Genomic DNA, 22,798 nt, shown 5'->3' on the forward strand with positions numbered 1-22,798 from the left:
CTTTCCCAGGATAAAAATGAGCTTGATCAGTCCATGCAGTTAACCAGTGCTTTATGTAGCTCCCCTACAAACAAAGCCAAATCTGTTTCTTTTGGGACTTAAGACAGGCTTTGACCAACTATTGGTTCTTTAGTATTTCTACCAGACACAGTATCTGGCTGGGCTGCAAGCTATGAATTTTTCTGCACGTTCTCCCAAGAATATTTTTTCTGGAGAGAGGATGCTTCTTGGTGTCTTCAGTGATATTGAAATGTAAAAAAACCCACAAATGGAACAATACAACTCAGTGACCAGTTCAATTAAAAGGCTAAACTCTGGCTTATTTTGCTACCTCAGAAAACAGCAGAGAAGGAGAAGTTGTTTAGTTCTCTCATGAAATCATGTGTAACAATTATACATGGGAAAGATGATGAAACTCTGCACTGGAGTGCAGTGTTTGTCTGCAGTGGAGAAAAAGAGCATAGCTTGTATCTAAAAGGAATAGGATGAATCTTTCTCTCCTGCAGATATCCTGGAACTGTTTTCAACAACTGCAGAAGAGAAAAGTCATGTCAAAGTGTTGGAATTTATGGACAAAAAAAGATCAAGGTCCAGAATTCAAGGCTTTCTAATGCAGAGAATTAAATAACTTAGATATAAAAGTATTTTCATATAGTTTCTACTGGGATAAGGTTTTTCAATATTAAATCACCTAACGGAACACTCTCTTTTTCTGCATGTTTCCTGTGAAGAAAGCTTCTTCTTGCTGAAAATATTAAGACCACAGGTAAAATAGAGAAGTGAATATTACCCTACCTAATGTGAATAATAGGCTTGAAAGGTATTCTGTATTAATAATCAGGCACTTGGCTTTATATTAATGTTTCAGTAAAGTTAAAATAGTACTTTCTATAATTTTTCTTTTGTTTTGCATAATAACTGCAAGTAGCTGAGTATGCACAAGATTCTTAGTGTGCATACTTCTAGGACCCCAAATCCAGAAGCTTTCATATGAACAGTACCTACTATAAGGATGACTCACTTGGATTATTGTAGTAATCTTATTTTGCATTCCTTCCAAATAAAAATATGTTTAAAGGACTAGGCCCTTAGCTATGAGCAGTGTAGTAATGCATGGTGGAAGACACATTTCTTGATTAACCATCTCATTCCACACTGATTATTATAGGCTTCAGTTCGTTAACTTTAGCTTAAAGTTTGTTACTAGACAAATACAGCATACAGCTATTTTCAACCAAAAGCTGCCTGCAATTTTCAATACTGAGCTACCCCAGAGTTAAAAGCAGACACTAGTTTTTCACTTTTAGAAAAAAACCCAAACAAACAAACAAAACACCAAAAAAACCCCCACAAAAAAACACCAAGTGTGCTGAATGAGAGATGTGAAGGCCAGGTAGCAGTATGGAATTTTGTAGGTCTTATTTCTCTGCAACTACAAACTGCTGATCTAGGAAAGCCATAGAAACACGGTGGCAGCAACACTTATCTTCCTATTCTTTACAAACATGCAGTGGTGACACTTTGTCATGAAAATGCTCAGAAAACATGACTATATGTATACAGTCCTCTGCTCTAGGATGGCATATGGTGCTCTTACAATGGAATGCTTAGGTGCTCATTTCACTATATCTCATCTTTGGCACACGGAAACCTGTACATGCATTCTAATATTCCTATGCTGCTCAGATGTTCTTAATTGGCACAAATGAATTAAATACACTGTCTGTAGGCACATAGCACATACATACTACACAGGACAGAAACTTCCTGTAAAGAAGGCAATGCCTTTGATATGTAAGCTGCCCAGTTAAGATACGTATTTCAGTAGCACTTCACTGCTACAAAAACTATTAAACTACAACAGCACTCAGGCACTGTGCCATCAAATTAGAAATGTATAAAGTGTAGGTGGCTAGATCATATGCATTTAATGCCATTATTGTCAGCTGAGAACATTAAATCATGTCTGTCAGTATTTTCCATGCTTCCTTCTCTAATCTAACTTCAAGTTGCATCAAGAAAATACCATGAATCAAACCTATGCCCAAGTATGATCAAGAGAATTCACGGTTCTCTGAATTGTGAATACATAAAATTATTAAGCAGTCAAATCTATTAGTTGCCATTCAGAAGCCTGTACAAAGCAGACCTATTTCAAGGGCTGTATTAGGTGGATGCAAACTTCTGTGTAAAGAGAGCTTAAATGGATAATGTGTTCTCCTGTTTTAAAACCAAGTCTCCTCAATTTTGCCAAAATGGTAAGCACAAATGGTGGGAACAAAACTGTCCCCTGAACCAAGCAGGAATTATACTTAAGCATACTACCATTAGTTTTGTGATAAACTGAACCAGGCATTTTGTGTCAAGGAAATCTACAGTGAAAATTCTGGTATAAAAACATGTGAAATATATAAAAACTGTAAGCTGTCATTTGTATGTGTATGTAAATATTTACAAATAATATTCTATCTCTACCATACAAAACAACTGTATATACTAAAGAGAAGAATGATTTGCAATCAGAGTGCATGCTCCGCTCTTCCAAGCTGCTCCATAAGGAGGACCTCTATATACACAAAGAATCTATTTTCCCCTAGAGATTCTGCAGAGAAGGCCTCTTCCTACATGGAGTATCTCCTTATTTCTGTCAAGTAGCACATTATAGACTGGGTGGGCAAAAAGATGATCACTTTCTGCAGCCAGCATGCATACCCCTTCCCATTTACAGTATGGACAAACCAGTGCCTGTATCAGCACACTATGCCTGAAGAAAGGAGCAGAAGCTTCCTAAACACTTTGCTTCCCCAGGCTGACTGGCATCTGCACAATATGTGCAACCTCGACCTGCAATGGCAGGTTTCCTAAACAGACTGCTACTGACAGCATCTTTATTTCTGCATGTCATATGGGCTTTGGAGTGCAATGTTGGAATTCAACCCAACTCTGTTATACAGATTCCTCAAGTCACCAATATTAGAACTCCTACTAATATTAAAGGGGCCAGATTTAATCCACAACATGCTTATATCTCCTACAGAAACATAGTGATGTACATGAACATAAATTTACAAAGGAGTTACAGGATTGCAGCTATCTTTTATACTTGATCCAAAGATAGACTTTTCACTTTGTCTCATTCAAGCATTACTCTATACTAGCTTCTGAAAAAAAATTATTTGGTTCCTTTTTGCTGTATGCAAAAGGCTTAGACCCATAGTTATCTACAATACCAGCAGGTGTGTATTAAGTAGAAGTAACTTCAAGTTACTGAACTGAAAAAATCTGAAGTGAAAAAACTCAACTGACTTGTAAGCAGAGCAAAGACAATGGAAGACTACAGAAAACATGCATTACTATGCTCCCTGCAACATTACCAGCAACCCCAGTAAACACTCTACACTAGATCCGTTACGTTTGCAATACCTAAGGCAACAATCACTCTTTATCCAGCACTACTATGTCCTAGGGGGGGAAAAAAAATAACAATGACCTGAACAATCATTTTGGTCAGATTGCTTATCTTCAGTATTGCATTACTTCTAATTTTATGGAAATAGTTCTATGATGTGACTTAAACTAATGAAAATTTCTGTAATGAGTTCTAAACTCCAGACAGTCACAAGAGATATACAATGTAATTAAAGCTATATGTTACTTTTGCCTTAGTATGTTTTGTACCTCCAGCCAGTCTTAGAAGGAAATGCTCACTCTGAAAGGTAATGATTATGGAAAATTTTGCCTTGGTCTAAGTTTGTTCCATAGAAATTTAAATTATTTTAAACTTAATTTCTGTGAAGGATTTATTAGAAGAAATGTAATCTGACCAGAAACCTTTTTCTAAAACCAGCTACTATCCCAAATTCCAATCTTTAGGGAAACCATAGAAAAGTGCAATCACAAAGGCTGTGATGCTTTTAAGCAGTATTAGCAGAATTTGCTTAGAAGATTTAAAAATACTGGTTTGAATTGCCATGTTCTATGTCTGCTGTTATGGGGAGTTAATCTTCGTTCACTGCAAAAGGGACTGTTGCACACTCATGAGTGAGCTATACCTGGACCCATGAGAAGCTTATCAAGGAAAAAACAAAGTAGTGGCCCAATCACCACTTTTCTAAATATACTTTCTATACAAAATATTTTCAATGTATAATCCTTAGTTCTTTGTACAGTACTCTATGATTTAAACAACAATATTCAGTAAAATAGTAAGTGTGTGAAACTGCAACACCACATGGAATGCGCACTCTGCCATTTTGCTAGTGTAATCAATAGTAGGACCAGAGAAATTTTCTAACACGCAAGCAGAAATATTCCATAGTTTTGAATCTTGACTGTACACTTCATGATTTTGGCTATGATTTGCAGCACACTCGTAAGATACACAATTATCTTATGCACATTTCAGTAGCAGAATGGCACTTGGCTTGCTCTAATAGAAACAACAGAGATGTAACTGACAGTTTTCAGAAAGACAATGTCCTTATGTGCATGCTGAAAATCTGGTTGTGTCCCCCTAATCCAGGCACATCCATTCATTGTGCAATCTGTCGATGGGTAAACAAATAGTGCAGGATTCATCTCAGTGGGATCTGGCCCTTTGGTCTAACCGAAGTCAATTCTAGGTCGATACTGAAGTACCATAGGGTAAGACTGAAAACAAAAAGCAAGAGAAAAACAACAACAAAAAATAGACAAGAAAATATGAAGACATAATTCATAAAAAATACAAGGAAAATGCAATTAAAGATTTCCTTAAGAGTAACTGGAGTTTGTCCCTAAGACACATGTATATAACAATCAGTTTTATTTATAAGAAATAATTCTATACATTTCAACAGTTAAATCCATACCTATACTCCAAATCTATGTTTAATCTCTAAGTCGGTTACTTGCAATTCTTTATCATTAACATCAAATCCCCGTATCTGCTTTCATATATTTCATGATTTATGTTTTAGGAGACATATATCCTTTTGAGGGCTGAAACAACTCCTCTTACTGCTGCTGCTCTGTCTGAGAAAAAAATATCTTGAAATGTTATACTTTCTAAAGCAAAGTCTATTTACAGATGATGTACTTTGATTGATATATATATATATATATGGAGGTTCCATTGCTATAGTAGCAGCCAGAAATACTCTGGAATTAAAAAGAATTTAAAAAAAAGAACAAAAGGGCAAGTTAACTGCTTGGATACCTGGGTATTGAGACACTGGTTGCTGCAAGTGCTTTTTTTCTAGGTATCTCTCTCTTCCACTCTCTCAGCTTTTTATTTAAGTGTGATGTTTTCCCCTTAACTGCATTAGGATACCTGACACTTTCTGTAGCACACAACTGCTTATTGTATCCGCAGCTCTATGGGCTAAACTACCTCTCTGCCACACAGCAAAGGAACATAGGTAATTTGTGAATCTGGAAATGAATTACACCCAAGAATATTTCACTACGTCCTTCCAACACAATAGAGATGAGCTTCAGTGACAAAAAGCAAAGATATCAGTGCAGATATCTACACAGGTTAACAAACCTTTCATACCATGGTAGTGAAATGACCACCAGAACTAAATGTGCATGTGTGCTGAGGATTTACAAACTGGAGGGCAGAGAAATCACAACATAGACCCAGAAGTATTCTACAGCAGCAGGAACATTTAGGATAGAAGACAGGGAGCACCATGTGCAGTTTGCATGTGCAATTACCATATTTCTGTTATAATAAATTACTCTTCTGGGTTTTCTGCAAAGGATATGACTACCATACCATGCTATTTAAATGCTATTTCACATGTTTTTTACTTTGCTTACATAATTTCTAAAAATACTCAACTTGGAAGAGCATACAGGCAGAGACAGACAGCGGTCACCTCACCTTAACTGCTATGTGAAACAGTGAGGGTCACTGATTTTGCAAATCAAAATTACAAAGCAATTGTACAAAAGACATACACTACACTGGAATAATTCTAATTACTGAAGCAGCCATGGCTGCAGCAGCTCACTCCTATCCATAGTGGAGAGTGACCCTCTATCACTATGATTTAGTCTAGGTGATCCTGCTCTTGCAGAGGGGCTGGAATAGATGATCTTCAAAGGTCCCTTCCAACCCCCCCTCCCCCCATTCTGTGATTCTTCATTAATTTTTTGCTCAAGCAAAAATATTATTTCAAACTTCCAAAGTGACTTTTAGAAATTAATTCAAATCAATGAGGAAACTGTAATATTATTTCATATACATACGATCCAGATTAATCAATGAAATTAAGGAATCAAAGGTTTTGGTTTGTTACATTCTAGAGAGGGCATAATTTCATTTGTAATCTTAAAAGATTTCAAAGTGTACAGCATTAGAAAAAACTAACATTTTCTTTACTCCATAAAGATATGAAAGTGATATAGACTCTTTGGTTTCACACTCTCCAGTTCTGATCCCTCGCCAGTGACTGCCCAATGCTACTCATTAGAAGGATGAGATAGGACCAGGTAGCTAATCCTTCTGGACCAATGCAGCTATCAACCCACAGAAAATTTCTCTTACAAATAAATAAATGGCCTAATGTGAAGTAAAAGAAACTCCCAAACCTTTTGAATGGATTCTATTTATTCATTTGTTAAAGCTTTTTTCTGAAGGAATGAAAATGTTCAGGCCTTACTCACAGTGTTAGCAACTTGTGGTGAGGAATTATGAAAACTCCACAACTTGGATTACGATTGAAGTGCTGACAGGACCCTAGTGACTGTAGTATGTACAGTTGTGAGTGCCTCTTACCTGATAAAAAGTGCCATCCTGTGGGCAGACTTGCGAAGATGAGCAGTTCTGACACCGAAACTGCGAAGGAGATGATGTTCTGATCAGATAAGAGGCATCCACAGCTTGACATACACATCCACCATTTGATGGTTTAATTTTTAATTTGCAAATGTGAAGTTTAAAAATAATGTACTTATTTAAAACAGGAAAGACTCCTCTATGAATAAACAGGTATTTTCCCTTTACTATTCTACCTCTTATAAGGTCCACAGGTGTGTCAATAAAAGCTTCCGGAGGTACTGTATTTACTTGATCTTCATCCAAAAGAAGAGACTAATTGATTACTATCATAGCTTGTTTTTATATTACAAGACTACACATAGTTAAGGGAAAAAAAAAATCATAGAAGGCTAGATGTTACTGGATTTATTACCAGCACAATGCAATTTTTACAGGTTTTAGTTTGTCATCTCTCACTTCAGGAGAGTGATTTAAAACCACATAAAGGAAAAGATGAACACATACCTGATTATACTACGTGTATGTAAACACAACTTACAAATTCAATTAGGACTCATATTCACTGGATGTTAAAAAAAAATACAGTTCTGAGATTTTTGGAAAAAATCTAACCAGCACAAATAACATTTGTTTGGTTTGGGTTTGTTTGCCCCCTTTTTTGGGGGGGTGGGGTGGGTGGGGGTGTCAAGATGATAGTTACTGTTGCTTCCAAAGTCTATTTCTAGGCAGGGACTGAGGGATTAAATTTCATGAAAGTATTCTACTATCACTGAAGTTGTTGCCCCAACACTTCCTAATATACAGACAATGCTAACAAAAATATAAGATGGCAAGCCAAACAGATACTGATTTCAAGACAGTTTTGGAAATACCACTTCACAAAGTTCCCTTATTGGTTAAATATTTAAGTTTAAGCAACCATCACATTTATGAGCACTTGCCTATATACATTAAATCCCCTAACTTTTATCACAATTGCTCTCCCCCTTCAGATTAAGATAAAACTTTAAGAAACTTGTGAACTAACTGCACAGTGTGCTTAATCCTCTGTCTTCTCTATCCATGCTGCAGTGCTTTTTATTTTGAATACTAAGAAGCTTAAAAAGAGAGTACAGAAAGTTTGGAATATCCTACCAAGCAGTTTATACATCCACAAGTAGTCAGAGCCTACAAATCTGCTTAAACTCCAAAGCAATGAAGAGCGAACAATCAACAGCCACACACGAACTAATGTATAAGAGAAGAAATAGGGGATATGACTTCTAACAACAACAATTAAATACACAAGAAAATATAAGGGCTACTAAATCACACTGAGTATCAGACCTGAAAGAAATGCCTTTTAATAATCTGATCTTGTAACTCCAAAATACATACATGCAGCGAGGAAAACCCACTTAGCTGTTAATATGGATGTTAGTGTTCTACAGCATATAGAAAAACAATGGCTGTAATATTAACACAAACAGTAACAATTAGATTCTGCTAATAATTTTCAGTGTTACTTTCAACTGACTAAATAAAATAGATTCTTAAACTGCTGGATGCAGATTTCCCAACCACTCTAACTTATGGTGTCATTAAAAGTGCTTTTGCAGAGAAAAGAGTAAGTGCCTGGCTTTTCAGATACTTGAATTAAAACTCAGAGCAGAATTTGCATGTAAACTTTGTATACCTGCTGCTGTTAAGTACCAGAATCCACACAATATACATGATGCAAGGTTTTACTCATAGGAGCATAAGAAATCCAGAAATTAGGCAAAATGAACTTTTAAATCAGGGTTTTTTGAAAGGTCACAGAATGTATCTTGGTCCAAGTTGTGAAAGCATGGATACTCCCTATAAAAAAATATAGCAAAACATCACTACTTAATAACATAACGGCATTTACATTTTCTCCTCTTAGTCTCCATCTTGTCATATAGATGAATTCCATCGTATGGTCCTTCCCCATGATTTCTCCATTGCATAGTACATCCAGCTTAAAATATAACAGAACAAACAGTTAAGACAAAGGAATTAAAAATTCTAATGTCTGTATGAACTCTGAAGTGAATCTCAGAGTTAATCCCTCAATTCCTAACATTATGCAGTAATTTCATTGGGCATATATGAAGCCTGGATAAATACAACACGCTGTCAATATGCAATTCTGGGCACTAGTATTCTGCTTTATTTTTTTTCACTTTTGTGCTTTTAGTTAAGGTGTGGACAGAAAAAAGTTCACTAAACTAGTCAGAAAATCACTACATATATAGAGATAAACACTCCCTGTATTTATCAACACTACAAGGTATATATTTGAAGAGAAAGCCTTGTGTTTGAAGGCCTCCTTGCTATGTTAATGCTCTTTGAAATCCAAAGACACAAACCAGAATCTCTGTCATTTTTTTTTAAAAAGAAATGATAAAGTAATTTAAGAAAAATTATTTTAAAAAAGTAAACTGTAAGTTACAAGGAAAATGTACTTCTGACTATAAAAACATGATTGTTAACTGAAGGTAAAAGTAATTATTTTACTATGACAAATGACTTATTTAAACTGCATTGCAGCAGTTTAAAGAAGTTACCTCCTACCCTCCACTGAAAATGTTTGACAGCTACTTCAATACTATAGCCATAATGCTTTTCCAGTTTTCAGAGGGAAAAATGTCCAAAAAAAGTGAAGTAAGCAGATGCTATGTAACACAAGCCATTAAGGCACCATGGACAGATTATTAAACTATCGTAATTAGCATAATATAATGAAATCAAAATGCTGGTCAACATGTCATGATACTGTGACAAATGCCTGCATTTAGCTCTGCAATAACTCAGCCAAGTGCCTAACTTCACCTATACCCAGCCTCAGACTAAAGCTGGGATGGTGTTATCTGTGCTAAAGACAGCCTTCAAATCATGGAGTCCTTGACTCATGTAAGAGAACTGGCTAAGGCAACAGTGTGTGCTGAGGTCAAAATTCTTGTGCCCCTGGGAAGAGGGACAGAGAGGCAGAAGTCTCACACTTCCCAGTGCCACCTTGCATCACAATTTAGGAGTGTTAAGAACTTCCCCCAGGGATTTGGAAAAGAATAAGTTTGGCCTTGGAAAAGACCAAATCACTCATGCAGTACAGACCCTCTCTACATCAAATCTCACCTAATTCCAGAGAAGGTGCAAAAACAGTATCAGCATTTTGAAAGATTCAAATAGCATTGCTCCTCATTTCTTCATCCTTACTGGATAGTTTCTTACATTTAAAGAAAATGAAACTGCAGAGTAATCTGGTGTATGCCTAGATGAGCTCTCCTCTTCCCCAGTAGCTACTAGCCCCAAACTCCATTAAGTGACCTTTTATAGCCACAAGGAAAGAGAAAACGTTTATTTTTACATAAAAATATCAAAACCTAATGTATCTCTTTCTTCACAGGTGAGCAACAAACTGAAGTTACTAGAACAGTATGAGTTCCTCAAAGAGCAACTTTAGTCATGGTGACAAAATGACTGCACAAAATACGACTTCAAATACTGAATAGAACTTCGTGATTGGGCTAAAAAAAAAATTATTCCTCAAGTTCAAATATGATTAAATTTCATAAAAAAAATAATACTTTGCAGAGAAATAAAAATCCAAGCATGGTTCTTTCAAACATACCTCGTAAGAACTTGGAAGTTTTAATTTTAAACTGAGAAACTTCTTTATAGTTCCCACAGTCACTCGAGTAGAACAGCGGATAAATTTCTTCATTAAACCCTAAAGCATCAGCAACAAACCAGAAAAAAAACAGGTCAGAAATGCTGAAGCATGCAAGCAACCTTCAGTACAAGAAGAGCTGCAACTGGTGTTTTTTATCAACTGGTAACCAATTTTACTGCACTCTCCTCTAATTCACTGTGGCCCTGTAGGTTTATTTTTGTTCACTTTTTTCTTTCAAAATTGACAAGATGACAAGCAAACTTATTTGACCCATCTTTGATTTTAAAGAAATTTGGAAAAGACACAGCAGGGAGAAAAGAAAAAAAGAATCAAAACCCCAACAAAACCATGAAAAGCCCCAGAAGAACTTAAATAATCTAAGTGTCTGTGTTAGTAACATTGAGGGCCAAAGAGAGTTACATTTCTTAGAATTTTTTCAGTCCTCAAATAATTAAGGTAAAATACAGGTAAAACACTACTAAAATCTAAGAGGATTTCTAAACACCTTCTGGTAAACTCCAAAGGATTACATTACCATTAGGTAATCTTCCCTTCAGAAACAGAAACCAAGTATCTCTAATTCTTAATACAGCAGTTAGCAGGTATTAGTCTACACATTTTAGAGATGAAAGTGACCTGCCCAAGGGCACAGATGACACATCAGTGTCAGAATCAGGTTAACAACTCAAAAGACCTGGACTCCAGTCATTAGGTGCACAACATACTTGAAAAATAGCTTCATGCTGGTATGGTGAAACAGCAATCCTGAAAGTGTGAGGCATCTTGCCTACAGCTAGCTTTTTAAGTACCTTTGTGCTAATCTAATGTGTAAGGCAGTTAGATACTATCAAAGCTGTAAACTACAAAGCTGTAAAAAAACCCTGGATTTCTGTATGGAAATGTAGTTTGGTTTTTTTGTTTTAAACAAAATTCTAGGAAGCAACAGAAATGCCTCAAACAAAAGGAGTAAGGAAGTGTGGAAATGGAGACTACATGTGGACACAAGTACACCAAGTGTGGAAATGGAGCTAACTACATTAAAATTTATTTGTAACTGTCACAAAATGATTTGCTTCCTGTGAGATGCTATTCTGACAACAATAAAACCAGCACAGATTATCCTTACTACTCACTCTGACTACATTATCTCCTGACTGCCCATTGTTGCGTAAACAGTCAAGGCAGATAGCAATCTGTGGGTCACTCCTGTGATAATCTTTATCCTCTTCATTTTCATCACACTCCTCGTCTCCTTTGGGTTTATCAGCTTTAGGGCTTTCATCTATAAAACATGAGGATGGTATTATTGAAGTGTAAAATAATTAAAAGTCACAGTAGCAACAAATACATGGTTAAAGTAGTAATTTTCAAGGGCACATTTTTTTCTTCGTATTAACTTTTACACCATTTTACTTCAGTGCATTCTTAAATTGATCAATTCACAAAACTCTGAAAACAAATTTTTACTACTGAAATGTTAATGTTATATGCAAACAACAGACTTCTGTGTGACAGAAAATAATTAGGCTGATGGATTACTCATAGTTAAGACTGTCCAGTTCTGTTTGTAACCAGTAATCAAAACTTCTCAACTGCACATGCATCAGGATCTCTAAACCTGTAAACCTACTCTATGATTCGGTAGTTCACTGTCAATAAAACATCACTTTTAAATAAACAGTGGAATCACTAATCTCAACACTTGTGTATCAAAGACACAGAGTAATCATCTCATATTAACTGCTGCAATAGCCTAGTAGAGACAAGTTCCTGAAATGTTATGAAATAAACTAAGGGAAAATACAGCTTAACTCTCATCTGCTTTTGAACTGGTCTAAAGTAATGCCATTGTAAAAAAAAATCCATGTGTTTCTCTTCAGGACTCTACAAGTAAATAGCCATATGCTTATTCACCTTTACAAAAAGAAAAATATAAGCAAAGAAGAATGGCTCCTTTGTTTTTTGGCAGAGCACATATATCCTATATAACCACATATCCCACTTTATCTCTCTTCTCTGATGCTGTTAGGTTTCTATTGATTCCCGGTTTAACAATCTAACCAGCTCCTACAGTTTTCAAAGGTTTAGCACAGCTGAACACTAGAATGCTAAGACTACATACATTGCAGCCTTATCTACATCTACATGCTAAATAACCATAAAATGTACCGTAAAATGGAGTAATTGTTTACAGATTTGGAATACACTATACAATAAGCCTATTACATACTACATTTTTTTTTTCTTTTAAACTGAATTCCCAATTAATTTCTTTTGATTTAAAACAAAAACTGCTTTATGTTGAAATAAAACATGAGCCAGCAGCGTGCCCAGGTGGCCAAGAAGGCCAATGGCATCCTGGTCTACATCGGAAATAGTGTGGCCAGCAGGTGCAGGGAAGTCATTCTGCCCCTGTACTCAGCACTGGTTAGGCCACACCTTGAGTACTGTGTCCAGTTCTGGGCCCCTCAGTTTAAGAATTGAGATGCTGGAACGTGTCCAGAGAAGGGCAATGAGACTTGTGAGAGGTCTTGAGCAGAAGCTCTATGAGGAGAGGCTGAGAGAGCTGGGGTCATTTAGTCTGGAGAAGAGGAGGCTCAGAGGAGACCTTATTGCTCGCTACAACTACCTGAAGGGAGGTTGTAGCCAGGAGGGGGCTGGTCTCTTCTCCCAGGCAACCAGCACCAGATCAAGAGGACACAGTCTCAAGCTGCACCAGGGCAAGTTTAGGCTCAAGGTGAAGAGAGAATTTTTCACAGAAAGAGTAATTTGCCATTGGAATGGGCTGTCCAGGGAGGTGGTGGAGTCACCGTCCTTGGAGGTGTTCAAAAAAGGACTGGAGGTGGCACTTGAAGCTATGGTTTATTTAGCCATGGTGTGTTAGGTAATATGTTGGACTTGATGATCTCTGAGGTCTTTTCCAACCTTATTGATTCTGTGTGAAAATATTACCACAAGTAACTGGAATAAGCTACTTCTGCATTTCCTGAAAAATTTTCAGATCAAATTCTGCTGTTTCCTTACACTCACCACAAACTTTTAAAGTAATTTAGAAGAGTTAAGATGAGAAGACAGAATGAAAACTTTAACAAATATCAAGTTATGCCTAAGTTTCTAGACACAGTAATTAGTTAATTTGATTTGGTTTACATACTCAAGATTAATTTTAAGGTATATTAACTACTTTTTTCTTACAATTTTGAAGCATTTTATAATCATAAGAGATTTCCCCACAAGTCCCTATTACATGTTGATACATTTAGTTAAATGTGTATCATACAAACACTTTGTCTCTATCATTTTGCTACGAACAGAACTTACAGTGTCAAACTACAGATATTTGGAGGGGGGGATGAAAGTCCAGGAAACAAACTGCTTTAATCAAGCAGGTGCAGTCTACCTATCACATGCATTTGTCTAAGGAACCTGCCTATGATTCAGAGATTCTTAGACCTAGTTATGCAGTTTGATAAGTCTTGAAAGGCAAATCAACTACACAATTAGGGAAATTAGCAAATTTGCAACCATAAAGTTATTCCAGAAACAGGCACACACGCACAAAAAGGTCACATTTTTCAAGGTGTTCTGACAGACATTCAAATGATTCTCTATGCAAATGGTCCTAGAACATCTACTAAAAAATCCTTGTAGATATTAGAATTAATGATGTTTGTACAGGCAGCCTCCAGAAATCAATGTGATGGTCCATTAGAGGCATCTTATTAAAGTTCAGTATGATAGAAGTTTAAAAAAAAAAGGGGGGGGAGAAAAAAGGATAAACAAAGCAAAGGAATTTGAATCTCATCAAAATGGACCCTGTGTTCACCAAGTAAGAATCAGCAAGCCAAGAAGAGAAGACAGGAAAAACAAACCAACTCCCCATCCACCTCCAGTCCTTTTTCCTTAAGGCATAAACTGGTGTCTCATTTTTCTTCCTCATCGTTTTTTTTTTTTTTCCAAACCTTGTAAATTATCTGATTTTCTCAGATATTTGATATAAAAATTATCACCAGAGAGTGATTCAGTGTAAAGCTGTTTGGCCTCTTACTTATCAAGTTCAGACCAGAAAGGACCAACAAAGATTTATTCTTTTTTCTCTGTACCACAGCATCATCAATTACCTCTAGTAGCCACTCTCCTACTGGAGTTGCCAATGCCAGAGATATGCTTTAATGGTTTGGCCTTTTTTTCCCCCTTCTAATATGTGAAAATTGTAAATTCTGGGATTTTTTACATAATCTTAGATGCTAAAGTGGGAACACTGTTGTGACCTGTGGTACAGGATGTAACTGACATGCTTTAAATTACTCTGTGTGACTGCAAGGCATGGTATCAACAGCCTTTCTTGCCAAAATTATTCTCATCAAGTAATTTATTCTCAGGTGAGATTCTAAATGATTGTTTACAGCAAAAAATAGTTTAAATGCTCATAATTTGTCTCAACAAACTGTCATGACTTTCAAACAGCCAAATTTTCATAGTGCAAGGATGCAGTTATTAGCAGAGTTGGATATATCTGTAGATTATTTTGAGAGTTAGAGTCTTCCTCTGATTCACAGAACAATGCAATCACTCTTTACACTTAGTAACTGATCTCCATTAGATTTACCAGTAAATTCAGGATGAAGGTAAGAACCAGAAGAGTAAACTGGTTAAAAGTAAGTCACATTCTACGTTTTGCAAATTATATGTTATTCTTCTCTACTCTGCAGATAGCAGAAAATGGTTTTCTAAATAGATAGCAAATGTCTGTATTTCATTACAATTAGTTCCTAAGTATTTCCTAAGTTTTGAATAGGTTTTTACTACAACACTATGCAACATATTGTAGTTAACGAGTATAATTCCATTTAAACTATCCTAGCAGTTCTTAATTTAATTATAAAAGAGACAAAAGAAACCTGTCCTTTATAATGGATGCCAAGTACAAATCAACAAAACTAGTGAGAAAGAAAATTAAATAATATGAAGTTGAAAAGGATATATTATGAACAATTGAGTTCAGGAGAGTATTGCCAGAGGATTCCTTAACTGATTCTATTTCTTTAGTTTAGCAGAACCTTAAAAACTTCTTAGAATTGCCCAAATCAGCTAAGTTACAGATACAGAACCTTGATGTCAGATTAAAGGGGCATAAAAACAGCTGGATGTAGTCCTTGCTTAGCACATCAATACTGAGGTCTCAAAGTCCATAGGTCAGCTACAAAAAGAAAAAAACAAAACCCACCACCACCAACCTCCCAAGAAAACACCAAAACAAGAAAAAGAAAAGCGAGAGAGAAAAAAAAAACAACCAAAACCCAACAACCCACAACATTTTGGAATCTATATAAACCAATTCTTTTGCATGTCTGGAACACTGTTTTACTATGTGTCTACCTAATTCTTGACAACCTCCTATTTAATAACTGGTCAAATTCAGCAACAGATAATGATCTGTAAAAGCTCTTGTAGTTCTGCATCTTTGTTGTGTTAAGAAAATTAAGAATTCAAGTGGAAAATTGCATGAGTGTTGCAAATGAGAGCTTAGGGAAGTGAAGACATAAACAATGGTGAAACAGCTAGTGCTTGTAAAACAACTGGTTAATACATAAGCAGCAGTACATGAAGGTCTCCAGATGCATTAGGAGTTACTGTAGTATCTTTAAATTCAGTAAAAACAATGTACATGTTTAAGTCTTTGAAGAAACAGGACTTAATGAGAGAGGAAAAAATATCATCACCTTGTCCATTTTCTTGAGGTTTGTTTTTCTTCCAAAATTCGATCTCTCGCTGCAGTTCCTCTAGTTAACATCAAAAAACAGTAATGTGAATTTTCAAGTCAATACCACAGCTGTAGCATCAGAAAGAGCCACACTCCCTCCATCCACTCAAACAGGTACCCAAAACCAAATGAGAAACTTACGTTCTCGAAGTCCAGGCACCAGCTTAAATATAATTTCCTCTAAGGTGTTATCCAGCCTTTCAAAGGGAAAAAATACATTTCATGTTAAGTAGAAACTAGCATTTCATATATTTTTAGCCTTTCCTTAATAAATACTTTAAAATAACAACATGAATTCCACATTTCTGGTAAAAAAAACCCTATTTTAGCTTGAGAGACAACATGCATTAAAGCTTATCTCAGCCACCTCTTGAATGAATTTCTTTTATACATAATCAAGGAATTTTTTACTGTATAAAGACAAAAAGGAAGCAAAGAAGAAAAACAGCAGTATTCTAAAATGTTCATTGTTTTAATTTGTGTTACGTACAAACAACTGTAGTACTAGAAGGAATGAACTTCAGAAGTGCTATCCATTTTTAAGGTCTATGTCATGAGTACCAAGCATAAAAGTTCTAAATTCCATTATCATATTAAGTGTTTGAGTGCTTTGGTAATATGGTTAAGAAAAACTGAACAGACTATTCTCTACCCATTACAACAGAGACAAACCAGTCTTGGCAGGACAAAGACGACCACAGAGCATCCATGCTGCTCTGGCTAGACAGTTCTCAGCACCCAACATAATTCATTTAAACTATTTAAATCAGCCACGAGTTTGTCTACCAGATGACAGTATGCAGCACTGGCATGCCCTCTGACATTCAGACATTAAAGCCAGAAATGGCTATTACAGTCCTTTCCAGAGGACAGAGTACATTTAGGTTTGTTCCTGAAGCAAAAATTTTTTTCCCCACTTCTCTGAATATTACCTACTCTCCTATTTATCTTCCACTCCCTAGTTCCACTTCCTCTCACTGTTTCATATACCTTTCAGCTTCCTCTCTTTTTCCTTTCTCTTCTCTGCCTTCTATCTTACATCTTTTCACTTCTCTGCCCTCTATCTTATACCCTCAGTATTATCTTTTGTGAACAGCAACTCACACTGTCCACAACCTAAACAAAAAATCATCACATAAAGCAGTAAGTCATAGGGCCAGAGCAATTAAGTAACCTGCAATTCATTCAGAAGCCATAATTGTCTTTGGTGTATTTTTAATTGCTTTAATGGACATCTAAGTAGTGATACATATCTAGCTATGCACACATATTTGCATATACACACGTGTATGTGTACATACTATTAATAATACACTATAGGCCTCATAAAACATGACTGTTCTCTATCTTTTTTTCATTAGCAGTGGCAAAGTAGGAAGAAGACTGAATGATTTATTGTTGAAGAATGTCTAAAAGCCATTTTAATATGTAACAATTATCTTCTTACAACCAATACATGACCATTTCATGTTCTCTTCTTTACAGAATTTGTAATAGAAAGTTTATCATTAGATCTATTACCCAGTCATACTATAAGAATATTCATGTTTAAGCCACAATTACAACCCATTTTTTAATTGCCGCCTCTTATGAGGACTAAAAAACCCCAATTAAATCTTCAAGTGAAACAGATCTCCCCTGAGCCAAAGCAGCATAGAGTACTTTCTCACAGATAAGAAGGAAACCAAGTCTGAGTACTTTGCTTCTGACAGATGACAACATAGGTCTACCTTTCCAAATGGTACGTTATTTCTTTTAGACTCTCTTATAAATATCTAATGCAACTAGATGGTACTGCTTTCTATGAAGTTCCCACAGCTGAGCACTGGAACTTGAGAATCTGCTTTGGAAATGGAATTCATTTCATGTTGTAAGAAAGCTCCAATCTTCATAACTTATTCATTAGCAGATAAGAAATAAAGACTTCAAAAAGGAGTATCACTACCTTAATTCAAAATCCCACTGACCATTCCTTAGGATGGTACAATACATGCTGTTTTTTCTACCTTTGTTCTTGAAAATTCCCACTATTGAATACTGATGATGCAGAATTCTGCTAAATCAAGAAAAGGAATTCTACAACGTAACACTCTTCCTACATTTTCATTTTGGAGCTCAGCGCTGAATTTCAGACTCAGGCTTACAGTTTCCACAGACTCTATGGGCTGCCAAATAAATGATACATCTAAAAAACTTGCATAGCTGGGATGTTATGCAAAACTGAGCTTATACAGTAGTTTATGAAGTATGTATTAAAGACCCCAATTAAAAATGCCATCTAAAGTGTTTGACGTCATTTGTCAGATGAGCAATGACAGAGCTGGTCTCTACAATCAGAGAATTGTAGAGACCATACTCAGGCATTGAGTTATACAGGCAACATCAAAAAAACCCAAACCAGATTCCATTATACTGCTCATGTGTCCTTCTGATGTAGCAGTTTAGCAAATGTTTAAAACCATTTAATGAAATACAAGGAGGAAACTGCTAGTTATGTGAAGTTTGTTGGCAAATAAATCCAAAAAAGGAGTTTCAGGACAATAGCTCTTCACACATCTCTGGTGTGTGGTCTCAACTTTTTTCACTCTTCTACCATTTCCTGCCTAAACCACAGTATTAAATTACTAAACATGTAATAGATGTTTCAAAAAAATGCATTTTTCAGCTCCTCTGGAATGGTCCTGTCAGAATTAAAAGTATTTTTTAAATGCTTTTGTTTTCAGCTTAATAGTAGCCTTATGCATTCTGTATAGCATTGTCTCTTATGATTAACACAGGGCCTCAGACATCAACAGGAGATCAGAAAAATACTTGCAGTAAACATTTACATAAACCCTTTAGCTCTAGTAGTATCAGGGGTGGATGGAGTCTTAGGAGTGAGGGGAGCTGGTGGCTCCATCACTTAGGAAAAGATGAGCTTCTTCCACTTATGATGACATTTCTTGATTTCTCTGTACTATGCTTGTAGGATGGCTCGCACTTGTGTTTCAATGCAAGATCTACACTACAAGAGAATCCAGAATTTCAAGAAAAGTATTTTTTTCTTTTAAAAAAGGATGTCTTATTGTGATATTAAAAAAAAATGCAAACTCACAAGAAAGGGTATTTTTAGTGTCAAAACTTTCTTTCATGAGGGTCTTTTCATGAATCTGACTGCAGATTTCATTTCACATTGGTAGATCTACAGTCTGGAAAACATTCAGTTATTAGCAGGATTCAATTTCTACATTCCTCTAAGAAGAAAAGAACAGTTGCATGCAGTTTGGATTGCCCTAAATCATTAAAAAAAAAAAAAAGTTCCTTTAAGAAAAGGAACTCTAGAATTTTGTTTCATGTAGACAATAACATGCCCTCTGGTTCATTTATTTAATAAATTAAGATATTTGTTTTAATTTGCACATTATACCAGGTCTTTCTGAGTCTTTCCCTTATCTTTCCTCCTTTATTCTATCTGAAGAAACTAAATTTACAATTTATTGGGAGATGGGAAACTGAAAGAATCTCTGGCCTAGAACAGTCAATATAGGTATTATACAAATAAGCCAAGAAGTTAGTTTGCTTTCAAGATAAAATTATTTTTTGTTCTTCCATTTCAACAAATGTTGTGCATCCATCACCTTACCTTAACATTTCTAGTGGATTGGTCTCATGCACTTGGTTGCCACACCTGGGACAGTCATTGCTGTCTTCAAAGTGTTGAACAATACAAGTCTTACAAACTGAGAGACAAGAAAAAACAAAAACAAAAACCCAACTTAGACTAGGATCTAAATAATATTGCCTGAACATGACCTAATGACACCAGCTAACTACTTCATGCATCAAAGAGAAAATAGTAATTTTTTAAAAGCAAATATTTACAATGTATCTTATCCACTTACTGTTCCTCAAAGCTATAGCTAGTTCTGTTCTGCAAAGACACTGAGTTCAGCAGCACAGGTTAGCCAAGCATTGCTTCAAAGTATGCAACATTCCTACTACTTGGAATTCTCTCAGCAACACAAAATGCAAAATTCATACCATGTAGCACATATAAAGAGCAGGTTCAGAGAATGCTGGGCTAGAGCTTTCCAGTATGCACAGAGTCAATCATCACTTTAGATGATCCGAAAATGATTTATACATATTAATTTCTAACAGTGCTGCTGGCAACTGAAAACACTGTCCAAAATACTTACTGCAAGAGCAAAGTTCCCAGAAATTGTACACAGGTTCAAAGAGACTACATTTCCCTTTTGACATAGTGCCTTCAAAAGCAATGACAGAACTTAAGAGAAAACATTGAATACTTGAATCTTAAAATGAAAAATGGGGATCATGACCATGGCAAGCATAAACAAGCACAAAAACAACAACATGAATTTAAAATCCAATAAACTGCAAATTAAACTAAACAAGGTGCTACACTCCTCTTGCTTCCAAGTGATTAATTGCAGACTGTAGATTTTACTGCTATTAATAAGAAAATGGAAGCCATGCTGATGAGAATAAATATCTTTGCTATTATTACCGTGTTGCAACATTCTGCATGGAGATAAACGCCATCCTCTGTTTATTATTACTTCACCTAAACTGAAAGGAGAACTGCAAATCTATCACTAAATGGACTGAAAAAATAATGGACTGTTGCAACTGCAATATGCTTTCTGCTGAAACACTAACTTCTTCCATCAATTACCTAAAGAACTGAGTACCTCTAAACAAGCTGGTAAATCCTAATTATATGACAATGTTTAAGGAATCTTGAAATTCCTTTAACAAATGTCACACACTAACAAATGCCAACAAGAAAAGCCTACATTTATCTTTGCCTTACCATGCATAGAAGAGTTACTACAAACCAGCTTACGCTGGTGATGCACACACATTCAAGCCCTGTGTAGCTGTTTTATCCAGTTGCTTTAAAACACTAACTTAAGGACATTAACTTTGTAACTTAAGTTAAAATTACAATGAACTTTCCCCATTAAGTCTGATGGGCAGACTTCAGAGCTCTGGCTGGCTCTTGACACTCTCCTCAAGCTAACTAGCTACAGCAATGCCAGATGCGGGGTGGGTTTCTGTTGATCTGGTAAAATGAGGCCAGAAAACCTCTGAGTCTTTAACTTCAAGACTGAGAATTCCCTCCACAACTGAAAATAATGGAAGTTATCCTTGAAATTGTAAAGATAGGCACACTCTGAGCTCAAAGTTTTTTTCTTAAGATTTAGTGTCTGTTTGTGTTCAACCCAGGGACAATCAACAGAAGGTAGAATTCTTTAGCTGATCAGTAGTCCTTCAGCCATTCTAGCTCCTGTAATTATCTGAACGGTTTCCTTCTGTCGCTCACCTGAAATATGAAGCAGCACAGGCAGCAACTGAAATCATAGTTCAGTTTCTTTACTAATCAAAAGCCAGCCACAAATACACAACCATGTAACAGGGAAGAGGTACAGACAGTAAAATATATTTTAAAAGCACCTTTCTGAGAATATAAATCTCTGTTGTCTTCTATTAACACACTCGATGGATAAGAGCTAGAGCTTCCTGAATTCATCTAGCTATGCCAAGATTAAATAGATGTGGGATTTGTTAATTTTTTCCCCTACATCTATTACAGACATTCTAAACTGTGTTGTTTGCTTCAGATACCACAATTTATTTCACTTGTTTTCCACTTCAGCTTAAAATGGTTTAATATTTTTAAGCTTTAAGAATAAACAGGGAAGAACATGACATTGCTCACCACAGGTGTAATAAACCTGCGCTGCAGTGTGCCCTTTAAAAAAATATCCTTATTCTAAGCACAACTATCAGCACCTTCAAAGGTAACAGAGTTTACTCTCATTTTAGGCACACAGGCCTGGAGGTGAAGGGTTGTTGTATAGTAACAACAGGGCTTCCACAAACAAAGCAGCAGCATCACTATCCCAGCTTTTTGAAGAGTTGTTGCTAAAAGACATAATCTACAAAAAGCTGTACCAAGGAACAGACAGAAACCTTACAGGTGTCCAGACCTGAATTACTTGCAAGCACCCACCAATGTCATGCAAATACATGGGTAGAATCTGATTAGCTGGCCAAACAGCAGCAGTAATACTGTCCAAATATATTCCTGCTTATCTTCAAACTCTAATTACTGTATCTTTGCTTTTTTTGATACTACTGAACATTGTCCCAAATTGTGACTGGCTAAATCACAAGTATGCCATGATATTTGAATTGAAAAGAACTAACAGCAAATAACAACTAACTAATTTGAAATTTTGACATGAAGTCCATGAGAAAGCCCCAATGAAGCGAGATTTTCTATTTGAAACAGGCCATCCTTACATCACATCATTCATTTATCTTGCTCCTCCTGAGAAGTGAGAAATGAGCCAAACATAAGGTGGTCCTATTCCAAACGCATCACAGGAAAATCAAAACAGGAAACAACGGGACACAAACCCATAGTGTAGAAGGCTCTTTAACTGACAGCAATATGTATTGTAATAACTGTAAAAAACTCAAAATATTTCAAGCAGAAGATAATACAGAGGCATAGTGGCAAAACTGCATTTAACTTTCTTTAAGTAAGCCAGAGATTTTAAAAAAGAATAGCCTAGAG

The 22,798-nt window shown here is 35.9% G+C and overlaps 1 protein-coding gene across 3 annotated transcripts in view; it reads right to left on the reverse strand.

The window, feature by feature from the left end:
- Positions 1–1,560: 1,560 nt before the first annotated feature.
- The window catches only part of PCGF5 (polycomb group ring finger 5), a 29,158-nt gene continuing 7,920 nt past the window's right edge, over positions 1,561–22,798 (reverse strand). The window contains exons 3-10 of one of the 3 annotated variants that reach the window (XM_054163691.1): positions 19,832–19,928; positions 16,351–16,406; positions 16,169–16,228; positions 11,579–11,727; positions 10,404–10,502; positions 8,661–8,750; positions 6,767–6,826; positions 1,561–4,650 (exon numbers count right to left, since the gene is read on the reverse strand). In XM_054163691.1, coding sequence (XP_054019666.1) covers positions 4,603–4,650; positions 6,767–6,826; positions 8,661–8,750; positions 10,404–10,502; positions 11,579–11,727; positions 16,169–16,228; positions 16,351–16,406; positions 19,832–19,928 — 659 coding nt within the window. In that variant the 3' untranslated portion in view covers positions 1,561–4,602. Of the gene's footprint in view, positions 4,651–6,766; positions 6,827–8,383; positions 8,751–10,403; positions 10,503–11,578; positions 11,728–16,168; positions 16,229–16,350; positions 16,407–19,831; positions 19,929–22,798 lie in introns of those variants that run through there. The other 2 variants (XM_054163692.1, XM_054163690.1) reach the window with 2 other exon arrangements.

The sequence above is a fragment of the Dryobates pubescens genome, chromosome 8 (assembly GCF_014839835.1).
Source record: "Dryobates pubescens isolate bDryPub1 chromosome 8, bDryPub1.pri, whole genome shotgun sequence".
NCBI classification, from domain to species: Eukaryota; Metazoa; Chordata; class Aves; order Piciformes; family Picidae; genus Dryobates; species Dryobates pubescens.